The sequence below is a fragment of the Capricornis sumatraensis genome, chromosome 5 (genome assembly GCF_032405125.1).
Source record: "Capricornis sumatraensis isolate serow.1 chromosome 5, serow.2, whole genome shotgun sequence".
Lineage (NCBI taxonomy): Eukaryota > Metazoa > Chordata > Mammalia > Artiodactyla > Bovidae > Capricornis > Capricornis sumatraensis.
This window is the reverse complement of record NC_091073.1, coordinates 97,019,262-97,040,000: the sequence shown is the minus strand read 5'-3', so window position 1 is coordinate 97,040,000 and position 20,739 is coordinate 97,019,262. Positions and strand designations below refer to the sequence as shown.

General features: G+C 57.6%; 1 protein-coding gene across 1 annotated transcript in view; it reads right to left on the bottom strand.

Moving 5' to 3' along the window:
• Positions 1 to 210: 210 nt before the first annotated feature.
• The window catches only part of SND1 (staphylococcal nuclease and tudor domain containing 1), a 422,890-nt gene continuing 402,361 nt past the window's right edge, over positions 211 to 20,739 (bottom strand). Inside the window, exons 17-24 of the mRNA XM_068972577.1 lie at positions 14,140 to 14,328; positions 9,012 to 9,153; positions 5,591 to 5,714; positions 4,645 to 4,714; positions 3,591 to 3,704; positions 2,706 to 2,909; positions 913 to 957; positions 211 to 803 (exon numbers count right to left, since the gene is read on the bottom strand). Coding sequence (XP_068828678.1) covers positions 738 to 803; positions 913 to 957; positions 2,706 to 2,909; positions 3,591 to 3,704; positions 4,645 to 4,714; positions 5,591 to 5,714; positions 9,012 to 9,153; positions 14,140 to 14,328 — 954 coding nt within the window. The 3' untranslated portion in view covers positions 211 to 737. The remainder of the gene's footprint in view (positions 804 to 912; positions 958 to 2,705; positions 2,910 to 3,590; positions 3,705 to 4,644; positions 4,715 to 5,590; positions 5,715 to 9,011; positions 9,154 to 14,139; positions 14,329 to 20,739) is intronic.

Genomic DNA, 20,739 nt, shown 5'->3' with positions numbered 1-20,739 from the left:
TATGCCCACCAGGCCCTGGGAGTTGCTCTGAAGTTCTGCACTGATTCCTGTGACTGGCTGTTTTCAGGGAGCGTGGTCAGGCACACTTGGGGGTCATTTGAGTGCCAAGTCGCCTCCTGGCTGGAGTTGTTGAGATTCTGAGCTCTGGGCTCCACCATCACCAATAAGAGCTGCAGACAGCATGTACTATTTTATTGGGCCTCAAAAGCTTTAAATACAGAAATAGGGAGGGCTGGGGCAAAGGGGCAGATGTGGACACGCTGGCATTTGAGAATGGACGTATCAGAAAAACCACATAATCAACAGCTGGACAGAGCCGGGGAGAAAGACGGTCTGGGGTGGACGTGGGGTGCCAGTCGGCAGCCGGCCTTGGGGCTAGGATTAAGCCCCCGATTAGGACAAAGTCTTTCATGTTTCTTCCTGATTTGAGGACAATTGAAAAAAAAAAAAGAACAAAAAACCCCACAAACCTCCAAATAGAAACAAAATCAGCTGGGAGAGACAGCAGAGGGCAGTGCCTGTCCTCTTGGAAGACAATGCCTGCCCCCTGAAAGCTGTGGTGGTGGGGGGCTCTTCCCACCCCCTGCCCAGATGCCACCCTACGAGACATTCCCAGACACTGAAGCAAAGCTGGACCCAATCTACGCCCCGATTTGAGGTCTGGAGCTGAAAACACCCTCCCGGCAGAAGAAGGGGTGCTGGCGTGAGCGGTGCTGGGGGTCAGACCCGGTGCCTCCTTAGCGGCTGTAGCCAAACTCATCTGCGTCGTCAGCTCGGAAGTCTCCGTAGCGCCACAGGTTCAGCTGTGAGAAAACAGCAAATGGCTCGTCAGGGAAGGCAGGAGAGGCTGGAACCCGGATGGCCAAAGCCCCTCTCCCAGCACCCTCTGGGGCTCCTGAGGCAAAAACTCACCCTGGCACTCTTGGCTGACTCCTGGGCATTCAGGTATTCTGTGATCTGGGAGGGACAAGAAAACAATGGGATGGATGGTCAAGGTGGGGGTACTTGCAGCTGAGCAGCCAGAGAAGCCTTGCAGAGGCCCAGGTCAGGTCACATCACTCCCCTGCTCAAGGGGTTCCCAGCTCCCTCCAAGGAAAATCCAAGTGCAGAGTCGCCGTCTCCTTGCTGTTTCCAGACTCTGCGGGGTGTTCCAATCGCCTGAAACATGCTTCTCTCTCCTTTCCACCTGGCTACCTATCTCGCCTGCTCAAGCCTCTGGTTAAGTCACCTTCTTAACGAGACCTCGTATGATTCCCTTTTGAAAATTATGACCACTCCCCCACATTCCCGATCCCCTTGACTTCTACTTTCTCTTTTTCCATCGCACTCATCGTCTAATGTCTGATTTTGTTGACTTTTTTATTCTTTGTCTCCTCATGTTTGAATGCAAGTTCTATAGGGCAGGAATGTTGTCTCTTATTCAGAGATTTGCAGATCCTCAAAAACATTTACTGAAAGAATGAGTAAGTGAATGAATAAACACATTAGGTGTTTCTTAACACTGTATTCTTGCCTGGAATATCCCATGAACAGAGGAGCCTGCAGGTGGGCTGCAGTCCATAGAACTGCAGGGTTGGACACGACTGAAGCGACTTAGCACTCACACAGGCAACCAGAAGCGTTACGGGTAGTTCCATATGGGGGACACTAAGATCTCCAGGTTTATAGTGAAACTTAAGCTAACTCCTAGGAGTGATCCAAGAAACTGCAGGGAGACTAGGGGTCAGCCCCCTCCTGTCCAGACAAGACACAGGAGTGATCCACAGTGAAGTCTTGTTCCAAATGAATTATCAACCCACATAACTAGAGCTACACACCCACCAACCCCCATTCCGCACGTGAGGAGAGAAGAAAAGCAAAAAGGGAAGCAAGGCCCAGTGGAGAGAGAAGAATATGTTGGTTTCAACCCTGCTGCTTGAGTCCCTCCAGCTCAGGAGGGCGGGGGAGCTGGGTGCTGCAGAAGGGCACAGGGGCTTCCCACCAGCCTGGCCTGTCCCTGGAGGCTGGCCTGTCGTCGGGAGAGGCTGGGGAACTGGGATGGGAACAGTGCTGAGTTGGAGAAGCCTGGCTCTAAAGATCTACCACTGAGCTGCGCAAGGTGGTTCCCCAGCTGGCAGACCCCCCATCCTCGTGGTCCACCCTAGGAGGAGTCAGGCTGGTTGCGCTCTCCTCACTTCATGAACGGGAGACTCAAGTGTCCAATGGTTGATCCCCAGGGCCAGATGTTTTACGAAGGAGGAAGGTGGGACTCAGGCCCAGCTCCCCACAGGCTGGAGGGGGTTGTGGCAGTCTTCTGGGTAAGTGGCTCAGGCGGCACTGAGTGCTGGGAGCTGCTGATGGGCTCGGAGAGGAGGACACGAGGACAGGAGAGACAGCACGCTGGGCTGTGACCCTCTCCGCGCCACCCCTGGCACAGCTTCCTGGCCTGTCACCGAGGGGGATGGGCAAAGGGAAACTTTCTGCTCCAGTTTGCAGCTGCAGTTTTCAGCCAAACCGGCAGCCTATTAATTTGGGAAGTAATTAACTTTTTTAAAAAGACCCCAACAAACCCAAATCCATTATCTTTCCCCTGCAGGAGCAGCAGGATGGTGGGTCCCTGCTCCTTCACTGGCTCCCGGGGGGGCACCCACCCTCCCCTGGGACGCCAGGGGTTGCTCCACCCCCACAGCACGGACCATTTTTGTCCCGCTCCCCACAGCACGTACCACTTTCTGGAACTGCTTCTCCTTGCGCACCTCCACCATGACCAGCCCCTCCTTCACCAAGCCCAGCCCCACGTCCCCCTTGGAGTCAGCGAACTGCAGGGTGACGTGCGGGCAGCCGGCGCTCAGGTGCTCCACGTTGAGCAGGCACTGCGTGTTCTGGATGTCCCGCACCACGCTGTCCACTGCGTCGGTCCGGGCATCCTCCTGCGGCGGGCACAGACCCAGGTCAGCACGAGAGGCTGGTGCCAGCCAAGAACTGTGAGGGCCCCAGGTCCGCCAGCATCACCTCACTACCCGCTCAGCTCAGACCCCTCCCATCGACGATACAAAGAATAACCTCCCTGCCAGGGCAGACAAGGGCCCGACTCACCTCCTGCCACTGCCTGCAGCTGGTCGACTAGTCTTCACCCAGTGTGCCCTGTCCCACCAGGCTCCCCTCCCCAACCCTGCGCATGGTTCCTCAAGAGCCGACTCAGATGCGCCAAGGCCGCCTTGCCTTGACCGGGACCTCCCTGGCCACGCCCCTCTCCCCCGTCATCACTGTCTCCACCCCCTCCCATCAGCCAGGACGGCCCCAGCGGAGGATTCCTGGCAGAGGTGTGGGCCGGTCAAATCTATCTGGGGACAGTCACTTCTGGTGGCACCGTCTGAGACTGGAAGGAGTGCTGGGAGACAACTGCAGCCCAGAGCCGAGCAGGCTAGAGGCAGAGGCTCCATGCGGGGGCCATGGTAGGGGCGCAGCCCCGTGAGAGTGGGCGAGGGGGTCGGGGGTGGGACCCACGACGGCTGCGCATTTAGTTCCCGTGGGTACGTGCTGGGGCCGCAGCAGTGGTCACGTGTCAGGGGATGGTCCCCTTCGGGAGGAAGAAAGGGGTGGAGACTCACATCTTGGGGCACCTGGATGAAGGCAAAGGCATACTCTGTGGCTTGAGCTGGTAGCACGCGGGTGCTGAAGGCAGGCGGCAGGGTGCCCAGGCGGGTGGACGGCAGGATCTCCCTCTGAGGAGGACACACCGGGCCAGCGGCGTCACGCACTGGAAGCCCCCTTGCTCTTGGGGGACGATTCAAGTGGCCAGGCCCCTGAGCACTCTAACTCAGCCCCCTCCCGCACCCAGGACTCGTTTCTGTTTCCACGTGCACAGGCCTGCAGGGTCAGCAAAGCCGGGGAAGCGGGGCCTGGTGGTGGCACACCTGGGGGCTCCAACTGACACCGCCCACCTGATCACTGGGCTCTCACTGCTGTCTCCACTTTGCCCCATGCCTTCCCACCATGACAGGGGGTCCCTGACCACTTTCCCACAGGCTGGGGCGGGGTTGGGGGGCAGGGGTGCCTGGCTGGGAAAGCACTCTAAGATCGGGGTCCTGGCCCAGGTGTACAGGGCAACCCCAGTTGGCAAGACCCTGTCCTGTGTGTATTCCTGGGTGGTGGGCTGGGAGCATGGCCCCGCTCTGGGTTTTCTATTCATGGGCCCCCCCAACACCAGTCCTCAGGAGCAGCACGGCTCTGAAGGACAGCTTTCTCTCCTGCTTGCTGCAGGGAACGGTCAACACACTCTCAGGCCCAGTCCAAGAGGCATTTCTCCTGGGGATACCAGTCCCTTCTCACCAAGCCTGGTTTGGGATGCACTGGGGATCAGCACCCAGGCACCTTGCGAACCAGGAGACGGGGTGTACAGGGCCAGGACTTCATGGCCCCTCTTTAGAGTTTGGGCAGGAGAGAAACCGGGGCTGTGACTGGGCCTGGACAGGAGACCGCTCAGTGCTCACAAGCCTCTGAGCAGAGACACTGGTTGTTGCCCAGTCCCTCAGGATGAGCAGCAGAGAGGCCCACAGGGTCCCCATCTGTCAGGGAGGGAGGGGGAGGTCTAAAGCTCAGATGGACTTGACCTAGGGGCCGGCCCCTCCTGTGCTGCTCGCCCACCTCCGACCCCGCACTCACGTTGCCATAGTCGATGTAGAAGACGTGTACTTTGGCAGGAGACTCGACTTTCTCCACTCGGGCGCGGTACCTGCAATGGCATCACGGGCAGAGCTCAAGGGACAGCCCCGAGGAGACTCCCCAGAGCCTCAGCGATGGCAGGCCAGGGGGTGCAGTGTTTCCCCGCCCAGGGCTCAGAATGAACACCCACGGGTGTCACAGGGGGCCGGTTTTCAGACTCCATCGGGACCCCATCTAATGGAATCAGAGCCTAGCTGGGAGCAGAGGGAGGGAGAGGGGAGCATGAGGAGCAGATTAATGTGTCCTTGGGGCATAAAGCAACAAGACTAATGACTAGATTGATGTCTGCTGTTTAAACCCAGCACACTAAACAGCAGCTGTAATTAGCCGGCAGATCTGTCTGGGAGGCCGCAGCAGGGAACACATCCAAGTCACTTCGTCACCCTGGGAAGGCCATGGGCCCTATCCTTGGTAGATCAGATGTAAGTGACCTTCCTGCAGCCTGGGAGTGCCGCTACTCCTGTACCAGACAGCTGGGGTGGAGGGTGGTGGCTGGTTTGGGCTCACAGGAACCAGCGATCCCCTCACCAACCCTGCCCTCTCCTGACATAGTCTCTCCTGTGCGGGGTGATGGGGTGCTGCAGAGATGCAGCCAGCCAGGGCACCCCCAACAGAAGAGCCCAGGAGAGAGGAGGAGGGATACTCCTGTACCTTAGAGGCAGACTGCAGAAAAACTGTGGGTTACACTGCAGGTTGCAAATGGGCAACACAGAGGACCACTCTGGAGAGCTGGCCAAGGTCAAGAGCGACCACTCAGTGGAAAGCAGGCCGATACAGTGAATGCCTCAAGTCTGGCTGGCGTTTCTGCTGGCTGGTGCCCTGGAGACAGACCTCCTCTTGCTCCTGCTTAAGACTCTTCTGCCTTGCTTGGGTTCCGGTGGCTTACCATTCTCCGTCTACGAATTTGGCGATGCAGAATTCGCCCCGGCGGGGGGCGTAGGAGCCCTCGACGGGAGGGTGGCTGGCAATGTCATTGCGCATGTTCTCCATCAGCTTCTCCAGCTGGGTGCCTGTGGGGAGGAAGAGGGAGTGAGACCTGGGTGCCACGTTCCCTGGAGCCTCATCTCTGGATGGGGCTGGGTGGAAGACGAGCCCAGGGAGTGGGCAGGACGTGGACTGTTGCAGGGTGCCCACAGCACTGGCTTGCCCCCATCCTGCAGGGAACGTCTCTTTGGTTCCTGCTCGAGGAGGTTCACGATATTTTGCAGATATTTCAGGCCTAAGAGGTACCTAGCCTTCCAGTCTTGGCTGTCCCTGGGGATGCGCAGGGACTGTTCCTGGGCTTTGGTTTAGGAGGTGGAGAAAGTGAGTGGACACCAAGCAAGGCCCAGGCCAACCTGCCTTCTCCACTCCTACCAGGGCTGGCCCTGGCCTGGGCCACAGAAGTGGTGACGGACAGTAGCCACTCTCTGCCTAGTCTCCCAGGGACAAAAGTGAAGCTGAAGGAGGGGGCCCCCGATGACCCTGCACAAGGAAGGGCCTCAGAGTCTGGGCTGTGAAAGATGGGAGCGAGTCCGGGAGCAGGGCCTAGTCTCAGTCTGTTCAGACGTGGCCGCTCCGACATGACGCGTCTAGAGACATGTGCGGAACTGAACCTCCAAGCCAACTCACTGCCCTCCTCCACGGGGTTGAGCGGGGCCCCTTCCTTGCCTTTTCTTTCCTAAGCCATTCTCCCTGGGTCATCCACCCGGCGGCTGGTCTGTCTGTCCCTGAGTGTGGCAATCCCAAGGTCTTCTCAGGGGCCCCCTCCTGCCGCATCCCGTCACCACCCTCTTGCTATGCGTCAGTCCCAGTGGCTTCTCCTTTACGTCCCTCTGGGTCTGATTCAAGCTCTACACCTGGCCTTTTTCCGCCCGCTTCGTTTCCAGGGGGAGGGTGCTGGGCTGGGAGGGTGCGTGTGTGGTGGGAGCGAGGGATTCCTCCCCCCGTCTCAGGGCCTGGGGCCACCCTGTTACACAGCCTGACACATGTTAGTCATCGCTGCCCTTGTCACAGCGGGCCTCATCCACTCCCTGTCTGGTTTATGCTTCTGCCACTGCACCGTGGGCTCCTTCAGGGCACAGACCATAGCTCACTTGGTCCTGCCACTTCTCTTGAGACCTAGTAAAGCTCCGGCCATGCAGGGTGCTTGGCAACCACACTGTGTTGAAGAGGGGTCTGCAGGTTTGTGCCTGACCACACTCGGGCCCTGCCCTGGCCTTCACAAGATGGTTTCTGGGACATTTTAGAAGCAGCTGCCCTCCCCCTGCCTGGCAGTAAACTCTCTGTTCTCCTGCACCTGCATTTCTTGCCCAGACAGTAAAATTTCAGGGACACAGAAGCCTCCTCTACACAGATGAGATCTTGTAATACTTGCTCTATTATTATTATTATTTTGCTCCAAGGCAACAGCTCTGCGAATAGGCAAAGCCCTCTGGGAGGTCCTTACACAGCCTGGTAGGTCACGTAGGGCCAATGGCAATGCATTCGTTACTTCACCAGATCCTTCCCGAAGGCAGGCTTTAATTAAGAGAAGGGAAAAAGGGCCAGAGTATGTCCCTGCCTCCCAGAGGGGCCAAGCATTTCAGGAGAGGGAGGCTGTGTATGCCCAGGTTCCTATTCATGGATTTGATGGAGGGCAGGCTTTCTTTGGAGCTCACAGCCATCCAGGTGGCATGCCACGCAGCACGTCACTTGCTCCTCCAATCTTCCAACAATCCGTGGTTCCCCCCAAGTTCCCTTTTTCTCCTCGTTATCTGCCTTGGCTGCCACTTGGTGCAGTGTCCTGGCTTCTGAGAGCTGTCACCGACGGCCAGGCAGGGTGCGGAACTGACACAGGAAGCCTCTGAGATGACAGAGACTACGTGGCAAAGGCCTTGAACTCAGCCTCAGGCTCTGCCCCCTGGAGACCCCAGCACCTGTCTGTACTCAGTGATAGTCCTACCTGGCAGGAGCCAGAGGCCAGGTGCAGCCTGCCTGGGAGCCGGGGTTCCCTGCGCAGGGTCTCCTTTGAGTTCCCTCTCCCCAAGCTCCCAGAGGGCCTTCTTGCCAGCTCCTGGGCTCAGGAGTAGCTCTCATTCCTACCTGGGCCACCTTTCAGACCTGGAGGTCTCCTCCTGGCTCCATTACCCAGGCAGTGGCCAGGCCCCTCTCACCAGGAATGCTGCTGACCACGAGAGATCCTAACCCTGCAGGCTCAGCAGCTCGTCTCAGCCCCTCCCTGGCTCTGCTCGCCTCCCAAGCCCAGCCCGAGGCTCAGAATGGTTGGTCTCCCCGGTGAAATGACACTGCTACAAATGCAGCTGCCCAGGCAGTATCGGGAGTGGGGAAGTGGCCGACACGAGGCTGTCGACCATCTGGAGTGGGCCTGGGGTGGCGCCGAGGAGGGCAGGGAGAGCCGCACCCTGGCACCCTGCCACCCACGGGGCTGCCTCCATGTCACTGACGTTTCCCACCCCCTCCGCCTTGCAAAGACCTGGTTTCCTCGACCAAGAAGTAGCTTAAAGAGCTTTCTCCTCTGATCTCAGCTAAAATGTTTCCCTGCACAGGGTGGCATATGAGAGGCGGGAGGTCAGGATGGACAGAGTAAAGGGAGTGGAGGTGGAAGCTGGGCCAGAGGGGCCCCAATGCAGTTGCTGTGAGAGCCGGCTCTGCTGCCCTCTCTGCTCAGAAACCTGAGCTCTCTGCCGAGGGCAGGGGGTGGCGGGCACAGGGGATAGGACCCTGGCCTCAGTGCACAGCACTGGAGGGCAGGAGGAAGAGGGAAGATGGAGAAAGAGGGTCCTTCAGAAAGACTTCCTGGAGATGACTTCCCCTAGAGCGCCGCCTGTTTCCATGGCAACTGGTCAGCACTCGGGGCTTACAGGAACCTCTGGAGGAGGAGAAACCCCAGCAGAGACAAGCCTGGGCTCCCCCTACCCTGCCCTCCCCGGGAAGGCTGAGGGGCAGAGGCGCTGAGCAGAGCCGGCATGCGATTCTCGGCCACATGGAGACCATCTGTCCATTGCTTCCTGACAAGCTCTGAGGGCACGATCCTCCTGCCCAGCCCTGCCAGGGGTGTCTGGGAGGAAAACAATGACCTAAGAGTCTCAGAGCACCACCCAGACAGGACTGGTGACCTCAGCAGTCCTCAGAGGACCGCTTAGCCTCACCGGCCCCGTTGCGGCTGAGAATATGACCTCGGGCCCACAGCGCCGCTCAGGGGCCTGGGAGGTAGGCAGCAGCCGCAAGCTGTGCAGGGAGGCCCCTGGAAGCCTGGGGGCCCGGAGGTGGGCCGGCCCTGCGCCAGGAGCCGTGAGGCGGTGGAAACGGACCGGGTGTGCGCTCACCTGTCTCCACATCCTGCACGTAGAAGTGCAGGTCGTCGGTGATCTCTGTCACGAACACCGGCTTGTAGCTGGCCGAGCGCTCCTTCTCCTCCAGCACGGGCATCAACTCCTCCACGGGCTGCTCCTCGTAGTGGGCCCAGACCTGCATGTGTGGTCAGCAGAGGGGAGGTGAGGGGTTCAGGAAGTGAAGTCAGAAAGGATGCCAGGAAAGGGGCTCTGGGGAGGGGGGACCACTGCCCTGGGGGTGAGTGTGGGGGTGATGTTGCATCATGCTGGTCTGAGCCCCTGGAGGGCAGAGCTGGGGGTGGGGGAACTTCCAGTCCAGTAACTCCCATACTCTGAGGCGTCTGGAACAACTGGGGATCTCCCTGGGAACGAAGGTGCGAGGGTACCCACCGCCCGCCCATCAGGATGTGCTCTAACGGTCCCAGGGAAAGGGAATCAAACCTCAAGCCTCCCAGCGACTCCCACACATGCTAGGCGTGTGAGACCCTTGGCCCTGTGGTGGCGTCCAGTCCCCATCTCCTTCCCTCACACCCCCTGTGAGGGTCACTGAGCTCCCCGGGCCCTCCCACCGTCACAGGGCCGCAGGCACTCCTGAGGCTCTGCAAGCGACGGTGCTGGGCCGTGGAGGGGAGGGTCGCCGCTGTGCGAGGGCGCCCGTCCTCTGCACCTCAAGGAGGCTGCCCTGACCCTGGCTGGGGAGCCGGCCGCCGCCCTCCACTTCCCTCCCCCTCCCTCCCCCAGCCCGGCACTGTCAGGGCTGCAGTGCTCAGAAGCGATGTGGGGTGACAGCGCGTCAAGGCCAATCCCGCGGCCAGGAGATTGTCTCAGTAGTGAGGCCTGTCAGAGCAGGGGAGGGAGAAGGCCTTCCAGCGGGGCGGCGGAAAGGGGCTGGGGAGTCTGGGGGACTGGACCACACACTGGGTCCCTCAGACACACACACACAGGACTCGGGCAGGCGGTGACAGAAGTTATTAGCCCAAACCTTATAGGCTCGCTAGGGGCCACACTAAACGTTACCCAAGTACTAGGTCATCTAATCCTCACAACAAGCTTTTCAAAAGGGATCAACATTACCCCCGATTTTAGAAACGAAGAAACCGAGGCACACAGGCTTGCTAGACGTGGCAGAACCAGGATTTGAACACAGGGGGCTGGGCCCTTGAGCCCTTCAAGGGGAATTCTGGCATCACCTGGGCCCCTGAACACAAAAGGCAGCGATGAGCAGTGGGAAAAGTCGTAGGTGGGAGTTGTGGACTCCGGTCCTTTCATTTTCCCCTTTAATTTGCTGTGTGACCTTGATCAAGTCACATGCCTTCCCTGAGTCTCCTTTTCTTCCCCTGCAAGAGGTGGTAGTTAGACCACGTGAGCCTTCTGCTACACACAGACTCCTGGGGCATGGTGGAGTGGTGTACCAAGAAACATATGCAAGCTGGAATTACTGAACCACTTTGGGCCACACCTGTGAAACCATGCTCTTGCCTCTAATGTGGCATGAGTGCGCGTCCTTCCACTGGAAGGAGAGGCCTGGGCCCCGGGAACCGGAATGAGCAACAGGGACTTTCTGAGCCTGGTGGGGAGGCTGTCTGGGAGTGGCGGAGATGTCACCAGAGGCATTCCTGGCCCAGCAGTCTGTGCTGTGTGCCAGCCCTACCAGCACCACTCTCCAGACTGTGCCCCTACCTCTGCAGACCAAGTCAGGGCCTCCCTCCGCTCCTGTTCCCTGCCTTTCCCAGGCCCCTGCGCTGGGTCCTGAGCTGGCCCCCATCCTAACCCCACCCCACTTGCCTCGGCTGCAGGGGAGGGAGGCTTCTTTGCCTTGTGGACAGAATGGAAACAGACTGACAGGCTGAGAGTAGAAACTCCTCAAGCCAAGGTGGCCTCAGGCGACAGTGTCAGGCTTCCTCCTGGAGAGAGACGGTGGGGCATCTTCCCTGGCAGGTTCATGGGCCAGCGGGGTGGAGGTCAGGGATGATGCAGACAGAGCCTCGGGGTGGCCCTCGGGCCCCTTTCCTACCAGGAGGCAGAGACAGCCAGTCCTATGGGGTCCCACAGCTCACGGGGCAGCGGGCAGGCGGGGAGCAGTGGACACTGGAAGCCTGAGGCTGCCCAAGGCCAGAAGAGGTGGAGCTGCTTGTCAGACGGGGCGCTCCATTTCTGAGAGGGCAGGCTTGGCCCTCAGTCACAGAGCCCTGCAGGGCCCCTGCAGAAGCTGGTCAGTGTGGCCCAGTCAGGTGGCTTTGTGGTGGGAAGGAGTCAGTCAGCTGGAGGGCAGGTCCCCACCCTTAGAACAAGGGCAAGCTGGGCCCACACCGACTGCGGTTGTCCCTCTGCAGAACCTGGGCAGGGAGGGGCTCACACGTCAGCCAGACACCCTCTGTGACCCCTCGGTGGCCCTGGCTACAGATCCCGGGGGTCAGTGGGCAGGGAGCCCCCTCCCTCCTCTGCTCCGCACTGCTGGGTCAGCCACTTCCTGTCCTGCTCAGATCCCCTGCACCCCGGGGCCAGCTTAGTGGCAGAGGAGAGGGAGTCTCTTCTGTCCTCACCTGCTCCCCCCTCCCACCGCCTTCCCTGCACTTCCTCCCGGGGGAGCCCCAGGTCCTCCTCCTGGCAGGCTGCGGGCCATGTGGACCGAGGTTCCACTGCATGGAACATGGAACCTTTCCTTTCTAAATCCTATTTAATACCACTGCTCAGGAGGCTCTGGAGGTGGGGCTGGCGTGTGGCCAGGGTGGTGGAGGCCTGCAAGCCCGCAGTGGGGAAGCTAAGCTCAATAAAAGCCAATCGATGGCCAATCCAGGCCTGTCAAGGGCCCTGCCAAGGTACGAGTGGGGCAGGGAGTATGGGGGACAGACAGCTGCCATCTGAGGCTTCCTCTCTGGCCCTTAGACCTGCCCAGGATCCCGAGAGGAGGGGGAGGGGGAACCCTGCAACCAGCTTCCTACAGACTGGCCTCTTCACTAAGGAGAGGAGACGGCAAGGCACAGGGGGGATCAGGCCTTGCAGGGAGGCAGCTAAATTCTCAGAGTGGGGAACACAGCATTGTTGGAGCTCCCCATTCAGACCTGCTCACATGCACATAATCACACACACCCAAGACTTCTGTGTGCCCCTGGTCTCACAAAATCTCTCGTTATTAGCTTCCTCAGCCCACAGGGACCACGATGATCTCTTAACCCCAGATGCGCCTGTCTCTCGACAGCTAAGGCAGCTCTCACGGGGTCACCGGCGGGGCAGGCTGGGGATCCTGGGGACACCTCAGATACCAAGTTTACTGCTCCCCAGCTGACCCCCAGATTCTCCCGTCTGAGTCCAGCTAACTCAGAGGACTGCTGCAAGGCTCTACCCACACTGTTCGCAGAGAGCAGCCCCGCCAGGAGGAGGGGGGTCAGGCTAGATTCCCCCAGGCCTCAAGGAGGAGGGGATATGCAGGAGGGCCCCCGGAGGCGGGCGGGCCCTCGCACTGAGAGTGGTGTGCTGCATTTTAATTGGACTGGAATAAAAGCACGCAGCCTGTGTAAGTAATTAATCACTGGTAATTACTCCTCAGCACCATCACGTGGCACCAGAGAAATGATGACTTGGGTTCTTCCAGACAAATCCACTGCATAGTAAATAGTGATGCCTGGCTCAGCACCTAAGCAAGGGGCTACGCTTTGGCCAGACTCCCTTTTCTGTCCTCTCCTTGGTCCCTCTGGGGTCTCTACTCTCAAACGGCAGAAGGCTACTCAGATCTGAAGAGATGGCTTCCAGGCTCAGGTGCCGAACAGCCAGGGAGCAGGGCCAGGGGGCAGAGATACTTTTAGAATCTGGGCCTTAGAGGTGGGCGCTTGCTGAACTGTCCCGCAGCTGTTAACTGGTTCAACCTTTGCACCTATTCCCTACAGTGAGCAGAGGACACAGTGGGTGTCAGTCTTAAGTTCAGCTGTCACAGAAAGGAAACCCAAGAGGAAGTGCCTCTGCTGTAGGAGCCGAGGCTCCTGCTTCCCCATCACTCTAGGAAGACAGGCTATGATGGGAGCTGTAATGGAACCAGAACTGGGACAGAAGTGGAATCCTCCCCAGAGGCCCCATGGTGGCCTGCTCGCCCTCCAAGACGTGGGTAGTCTCTTCCACCTGTCTTGGCCTTTGGAGCCACCTCTCCCTGGAGTCCTTCCAGCTCTAGTAGGGTCGATCACCTGTCCTAATCTCTAGGGGATGAGACTAAGAGACACAGAGATCCCAGAAGTCCTCCGGCACCTGGCCCCTGGGGGAAGTGTGATGCTCTCTCATGGGAGAGGTGGGAGGAGCTGGAGGCTTCTGGGCCCCGGGGCCCCCCACTCCTTTTGGCAGGTGTCTGGGCCTTGGCTCTGAGAGGCGAGTTGTAAGCCAGATGGCTGCCCCATGGGGAAGGAAACATTTATTCCCGGAACAAATTTATGGCTCAGCACGGCTGTCCCATGAAATCCTCCTCAAGCTCTGAGAAGCCCTGACAAATTGGTGGCCGGCTGATTTATCCCTATTATCAGGGCTGAGCCGTAAGTCAATGGCGACAGGCTGCGGGGGTAGGGGCAAGGGGCTGCCGAGCCCGGCTCCCATCACCAAACCGCTGGGTTCCTTAATCGTCCATTTGTTTCCAAAAGCTGCTTTCCGACCCACCCCCCTTGTCTCTTCAATGCAGTGTCTGCACAGACTGATGGGCTGTAAATCTGCTGTCCTAACAGCTTTATGCATCTCCTGGGGCAGCTTCCAAAATGGGCTTCCCTGCAGGGCAATGTGAAGGAAATTCAGACAGGGGCTGCAGGCCACCCAGCCCCTCCGAGAGCACTGGAGGGTCAGGGCGGGGGAAGAAGGCCTCTGGTCTCGGGTGACCCTGGGCTCCAAGGTCACTGTCTAGGCAGCTTCCGGTGCCAGGCCCACCAGAGCCGGGGTGATGGAGACAGGCGTGCTCAGAGAGGGTCTGGGGCCTGCCTCAGCGTGGGGTTGCTGACGTGGGGTCTGACACCAACACCAGCCGGAGTCACTCAGTTGACGGGGGACAGAAGCCTCTGTCTGTAGTATGGAGGCAGCAGTGCTGGTGTGGAGGGAAGGGAGGGCAAGAGACGGCAGCCGCTCCTTCCCCACCAGGCCCCATTCCACAGCCTACCTTCTCCTTTTTTTGCTTGGCGGCCTCCTCGGCAGACAGCAGGGATTTGTAGTAGGCGCTGCGCTCGGCGGTGAAGTGGACCTTGGAGAGCGCGTGCTCCACCAGCAAGACGGACAGGTTGGCGCCGTCGATGTGCAGCCAGCCGATGAAGTTGCCGGCCTTGTCCATGCTCTCCACCTCCACTTCTACCTAGGGAGCAGAAATAGGGGTGTCAGCTAGCAGCGGGAGCCTGGGGTGGGCAGGGGAGGAGAGAGGCCCCGGGGCCACTGCCGCCACGGTCACTCCACGAGCAGGAACAGCTGGAACGGTGAGTCAGAGCGTGAGCTGGTGAGAGCCTCTGAGAACCCTTCACCTCAGTGCTGTGAGCTGGTCTATCTTTTCAGCTTCTTGCACCCCAGAACCACCGTTAAGAGATGTCACTGACAAAGCAACTTCAGAACTCTCCTCTCCTCAAATCCCCTCCCCTTCCTCTTGAGCTGTGTGCGTGTTTGTGTGTGTACACAGCTAAAGGTCAGGGGTGAGTCAGGCAACACCCACTCCTCTTCAGCACCCACTGAGCCCCAGCTCTGCTAGGAAGACAGGCAAGCCTTGGGTGGCAGTGGAGAGCAAGGCAATCCCCAAGAAGGGGAGAACCTGTGTTCTTCCTGGAAGAGCTGAATGAAGTCATGCTTAATGAAGGCAATAAAAGCAGTGGGATGAGAGCCAGGTGAGAAGAGGCGGGAAGGGGACAGGTGGGCACAGTACACTGATGTGCAGGGGCAGTTAGGGGGTGATTCCAGCTAGAGGTTACACCTTTGTAGGGGTGTGCTCACCGCCATCAGCCCTGACTTCCGGGCCGAGCACACTGGCTGATCCCCAGAGCCAGCAAGATCCCTGCAAAGCCGAGGGGCTCCCGGGCCTCCCCACCTGAGGGCTCCCCAAGACCCAGGACCCCTGACCCAGCAAGGATGCCGCTCTACCTCATAAAGGCAGTGGCCCAGGAGGAATTCCTTCTCAGCTTCTCTCCCAACCTCTTCCCCTGCTAAAGGGGCCTGTAAAAGCCTTCACTGCCAAACGTAAAAACTTGTATTCATTTAAACGGCTTCAAGCTCGATTAAGCAATAAAATGAGTGTCTAAATACCTGGGAGTTCTCTGAAGCCTGGGCAAGAGCCAGTGGCAGCTGCCGAGGACACGAATAGGAAGGAGCCGGGGTCCCGCCTTCCCGGTCCTGCTCTTTGTCCCTGCTCTGGGAGTCGCGTCCCCGGCATCTCTCCCGGCAGAGTTAGGACTCTGCCAGGTGCTCTTCCTATTCGTGAACACCCTCTTCCTACACGAAGCCCCCCGTGACCCTTCCAGGTGGAATGCAAGTTCAACAATGCCTGAAGTGGGGGTGTACTGTAGAAGGGGATACGAAGAGTTTATTAGAGCTACGAAAAGAAGGTATTATACCCATCCAATCCAACTTGATTTTATTAGTGGGGAAACTGAGACACAGGGGCAGTGGGGCCAGAAAGGGGCAGAGCTGACAGCAGAGGCCAGCCTGCTCTGCTAGCCTTCCTTCTCCACTGCCTCCTTGGCGCCTCCCCTCCTCTCCCAGCCCTGTCTCAAGAGCATCCTTCCTCCAGTCACACCCCTGACTTCCCCCCACCCCCCTCCCCACACCGTCCACTGGGTTAAGGCCAGCTCCCCCCACCATTCAGAACCCTGGACCTCGCCCCTCCCTGGTGGAGCCAGGGTGGAAGTGCTGGGCTCTGCTGGGTGGGGTCCACCCCACACGGGCACCAGGCTGCTGATGGCTGGAGGAAGGGAGGACCCGTAACTGTAGATGGCAAAACTGGTTTCCCCTTTCTCTAATCCCAGCAATTAATTCACTGGGAGGACCTGTGTGTGTGGTGGACAACAGGTGGGCAAAATGGTACACGATAGAGCACACGTGCCTCAAGAGCTCGCCAGCCAGTAAACTCACTGAAGTGAGTGACAAACTGCCCGAAGAGCCCTCTGCCACCTTGCAAGTGCCCTGGGTGCTGGAGCACTGCGCGTCCCGACAGTGGGAGGGCTAACGATGGAGGAAGAGGCTGTGGGCTTGCGGGACTCAGACGAGAACAGGGATGGAAGGAGAATGCACGGGAAGACCGCCTCTTCTTCATCTGCCGCGCTTTACCAAGCATGCTAAGATCAAGCGGCAGCTGATCCCAGACGACTTCTGGGAGGAGTGGAGGACTGCCTGCCTTGTGTCTGGGGGCTCATGAGACAATGGGTAGAGTGGGAGTGCCGACACTGGCTCCTACCACTAATCCATGGGACTCCTTTGCATCTGGGGGCTCCCGAGACCCCTCCTCATGCCCAGCTGAAAACAAGTCAAACTGGTACAGTTCCCAGGCCCACGCCAGCGCCTCGTCTTTTTCCACTGTGTTCGCTGCCAGGTGTCCGGAAGGCTGCCCTGATCAAGCACGAGCCCTCTCTCCAGCCCCCAGGCTCGTGGTGGGCCGCTGCAGCTGTGACGAGAAGCCCGTGGCTTCCTCTCACACTAGGTTCCTGCGGTGGAGGAAAGAGCCTCCGAGACATGAGCTGCAGGGGCGACCAGACAGGTACAATCCGTCTCTCCTGTCAGGCGCCCAGGCTCAGACCCTGCTCGCCAACCTCTAATTCACATTTCACCCTCTGAGGCCACAAACCAGATGCCGACCTCTCAAGGCTCCTGCGGGGCAGACGCCAGCGAGTGACTAAGCAGCCACACCTGGGGCCAGCACCGCTGGGGAGCAGCCAGGCTCTCTTGGCAGGTGAGCCCGGGCTTCACACGCACCCAGCCTCTCCCTGCCGGCAATCGATACGCTAACTTGGGCTTGACAAGCCCCTGGGCCCAGCCGGCCGCAGAGGAAAGAAATCTCTGGCCTTGGGCACCGTGCTGCTGCCCAATCCGTCTTGGGCTGTGGAGGGAGAGATAAAGCTGTCGCCTGCGGGTCCCCGCTTCCTCTTTTATTACACCTGCTGCCACCACAGTAATTTCTCAGTCAAACAATGGGGCTTTAGGGAAGGTAGGCTGGTGTTAGAGGAGGGTTGGGGCTGGGCCAATGTTCCTGCTGCACCTAGGTCTCTGGGCTTCTGGCCTTGCTTGACATGCCCCAGCCTAGACGCGCAGAGGGTTCAGGGTGAAGCCTTGACTACACAGGGAGCAAACAGAGGGTGCAGTGGGCACTCCCAGGTTGGTCTACATGTTCATCTTTCATCATGTCTCTCTTTCACACTCACTGCTGAGAATTTGTGACTTGACTATAAAATTACATGGGTCCGTATCTGTGACGGGCTTCCCTGGTGGCTCAAGCAGTAAAGAATCTGCCTGAAACGCAGGAGACCCAGGTTCAATCCCTGGATCAGGAAGATCCCCTGGAGAAGGAAATGGTGACACACTCCAGTTTTCTTGCCTGGAAAATTCCATGGACAGAGGGGCCTGGTGGGCTACAGTCCATGGGGTCTCAAAGAGTTGGACAGGACTGAGCAACTAACACTTTCAGCTCTTCATATCTGTAAAAGCTCCATGTCTCTATTCAACTTTAAGACTCAATCTTCAGACTCATCAAATTTCTGGTATTTTTCTAATTAAAAAGATATATACATACTCACTCTCTCTAGTTATCTGTGATACTTATTGCTATAAAGTTACTGTGAACAAGGAATTAGGGAATCCTGAACCACTGCCTCCCGGGGGAACACAGGGTTGGTTCCTATAAGACTCCAGTTACATTTCTATCAACTTATCAATACACAACCTGCTTCGATGATGGTTTCTGTTTAAAGACACTGTATTTAATACATATTGATGATTCATTAACAATGAACTCACAGCCAAGAGCGCTGTCACTCATGCCTGAATAAAGCTTATCTAACACATGGATTTTCTCCTTAAGGCGCATCACAGCCGTCCTGCACTCAGGAACACTAGACAGCACTTTAGCGCTATGCTTAGAGGCCATTTTTAACTGCAACATAAAGTGCAGAAACCCTGAAAACCTCAGTGCTAAGCAGACCTGAGTAGGACATTTGTTTGCAGGATGAGAGCTGAAACAAGAAGGCAGAGCCACAGCGTGTGCAGCCTCAGCTGGGAATGTTCTCCCTGGGAGACTCGCTGCTCTGTGCACATTCACAAATGATCCAAAAAGTTGCAGGGGTACTGACAGAGGTAACAAATTTCAGCAAGTGAGTGAACTCACAAATGTGGGCTCACTTATAATTAGGATTTACCATATACAGATGTTGTAGCTGTTCAGTCGCTAAGTTGTGTCCAACTGTTTGCAACATGCCAGGCTTCCCTGTCCTTCACTATCTCCTGAAGTTTGCTCAAGTTCATGTCCATTGAGTCAGTGATGCCATCCAAGCATCTCATCCTTCTCCTCCTGCCTTCAATCTTTCCCAGCATCAGGGTCTTTTCCAGTGAGTCGGCTCTTCACATCAGGTGGCCAAAGTACTGCAGCTTCAGCTTCAGTCCTTCCAATGAATATTCAGGATTGATTTCCTTTAGGATTGATTTCCTTTAGGATTGACAGGTTTGATCTCTGGTATACAGAGTATGAGCAGAAATTTCCTGCAAGTTGCCTCCAACTGCAGACTGGAATTAGGGGAGGCTCTCTCTTGTCAAGTGCTCAGGAAACCTCTTTTGGTCTCTTTCTGGCTACCCCAAGTGTTGGTGAGACATTACTCATGGAGTGCGGTGTAAAGTGAGACGCGCTATATACAACGTGGCTGCCTGTCTCTTCAGCATCTTGGACGAGATGTTTCACGAAGAGACCTGGACTTTCTGTCCAGTGGCTTGGGGGGCTTCCTGCAACGGCACTGGCATCAGGGAGGTAAGGCCTTGGGTGATCACCATGGGCTGCCACAGCTCTTCATGTGGGCATTTGGTGTGTACACAGGTGGGCTGATTATAGCCTTGAGGGGCTCACAGGTCCATGTGGACACAAGCAATGTCAGCAACAGATGATGGCTTTCCTCACTCCCCATCCTCAACACTCATACTGAAGCCAAATGCTGGGACTTAGGAACACATGGAGCTGGGGGGAGGAGAGGCTCCGAGAAGGGGGTGCCACGTGCAGGGGGTGGCTTTGTGATAACTCTGGTTAAGACAGAAGCAAGAGCCTCGATGTCTAAGGGCAGACCTGACCCTCAGGAGCGGAAGGACACGGAGGTGCTGCCGCACTGGACATCCTGGATGCTCTGCTCACCTGCCAGCATCTCTCGTCCTCTGCTCCTGACGCTGGCAGAGTGGGCGGGGATTTTGTGGTTCTGAACTAGGCCCCGGGAGCTGAGCTCTTCCAGATTCAACACCATCTTCCTGTGACGGCTTCCCTAACCTTGGCCTGCAGTGAATTGAACACCTGGCCCAGATATCTCCCTCTGACACTCAGGGACTAGCGTAGAGCACAGAGGTTAAGACCATGGACTCCGGAGCAGAGACGTTTACTCACCATCTCCTTGACTTTTGGTGAGTCAACTACCTTGGAATTGTGATAGTACCTATCTCAAAAGATGTGTTTTGATGACTAAATGAGCCAACATAAGTATGTTAAACACTTAAAAGGGTGCTTGACACACAAATGCTTCTTCAATTATTTACTTCCTGGGGAGGAGCAGTTATTTCAAAATGCCCCTATTCACCAGCTAAAATGGTGCTAGTGGTAAAGAACCTGCCTGCCAATGCCGGAGACATGAGACTTTTGTTTGATCCCTGGGTTGGGAAGAGTCCCTGGAAGAGGGCACGGCAACCCCCTCCAGTATTCTTGCCTGGAGAATCAATCCCACAGACAGAGAAGCTACAGTCCATGGGATCGCAAGAAGTTGGACACTGAAGCAACTTAGCACTCACGCAGACCGTCAGCTCCAGTGGGAACCAAGCTTGTTCTCTAAATCTGCCCCAGAGCTGGGTGTACTGACTGGGCCACGACACTGTAGAAAGAGCATGAATCCTGCAGTCAGACAGACCTGGGCTCAAATCCTAACTCTGAGTTTTTGGTGATGTACAACAGCATCCACTTCCTTCAACTCAGGGCCAGCTGACAGTAGTCAGGCTAGTTGCAACCAGTAGCAGCTCTGCTTGGCTGAGCTCAATTCCCTTGGTTCTCACTCAGAGAGGTAGGTGAGGGAAGAGGTGGTTAATCAGAGTGGGCAGGGGTGGGGAATCTTTCTCCACCACAGGGCCAATCAGGGGGTGTGGTCCGGCCAGCCACGCCCACTGGGAAAGCAGCTAGACCCCACTGGTCCCGGGCTGTCTGTGGGCCGGGGTAGCCAGAGGGCCCTGCTGCCTCACAGTGGGACATGTCCTCCTGCTCCCGAGCATATTAATGTGCCACTAATGAAATTGTTCTGGCTTATTTACCAAAATTAATACAAACGGCACAGGCTGTTAATTTGCACGTCTCCTAATTACTGAGGAAGTGTTCCTGTCCCAGGCAGCACACACACCTCAGTTCCCACCCAGGCAGGCTGTGGTCTCACCCTTCCCGGCTGTGGCTGCGGGGAATGGGGAAGGGGAGAAAGAGAGAGGAGAAAAGAGGAGATGAGGGCAGGCTTCCAACCCAGGGAGGGAAGGCGGCGGTGGTGGCGAGCATGTTTCGTTTCTTATGGCCCTT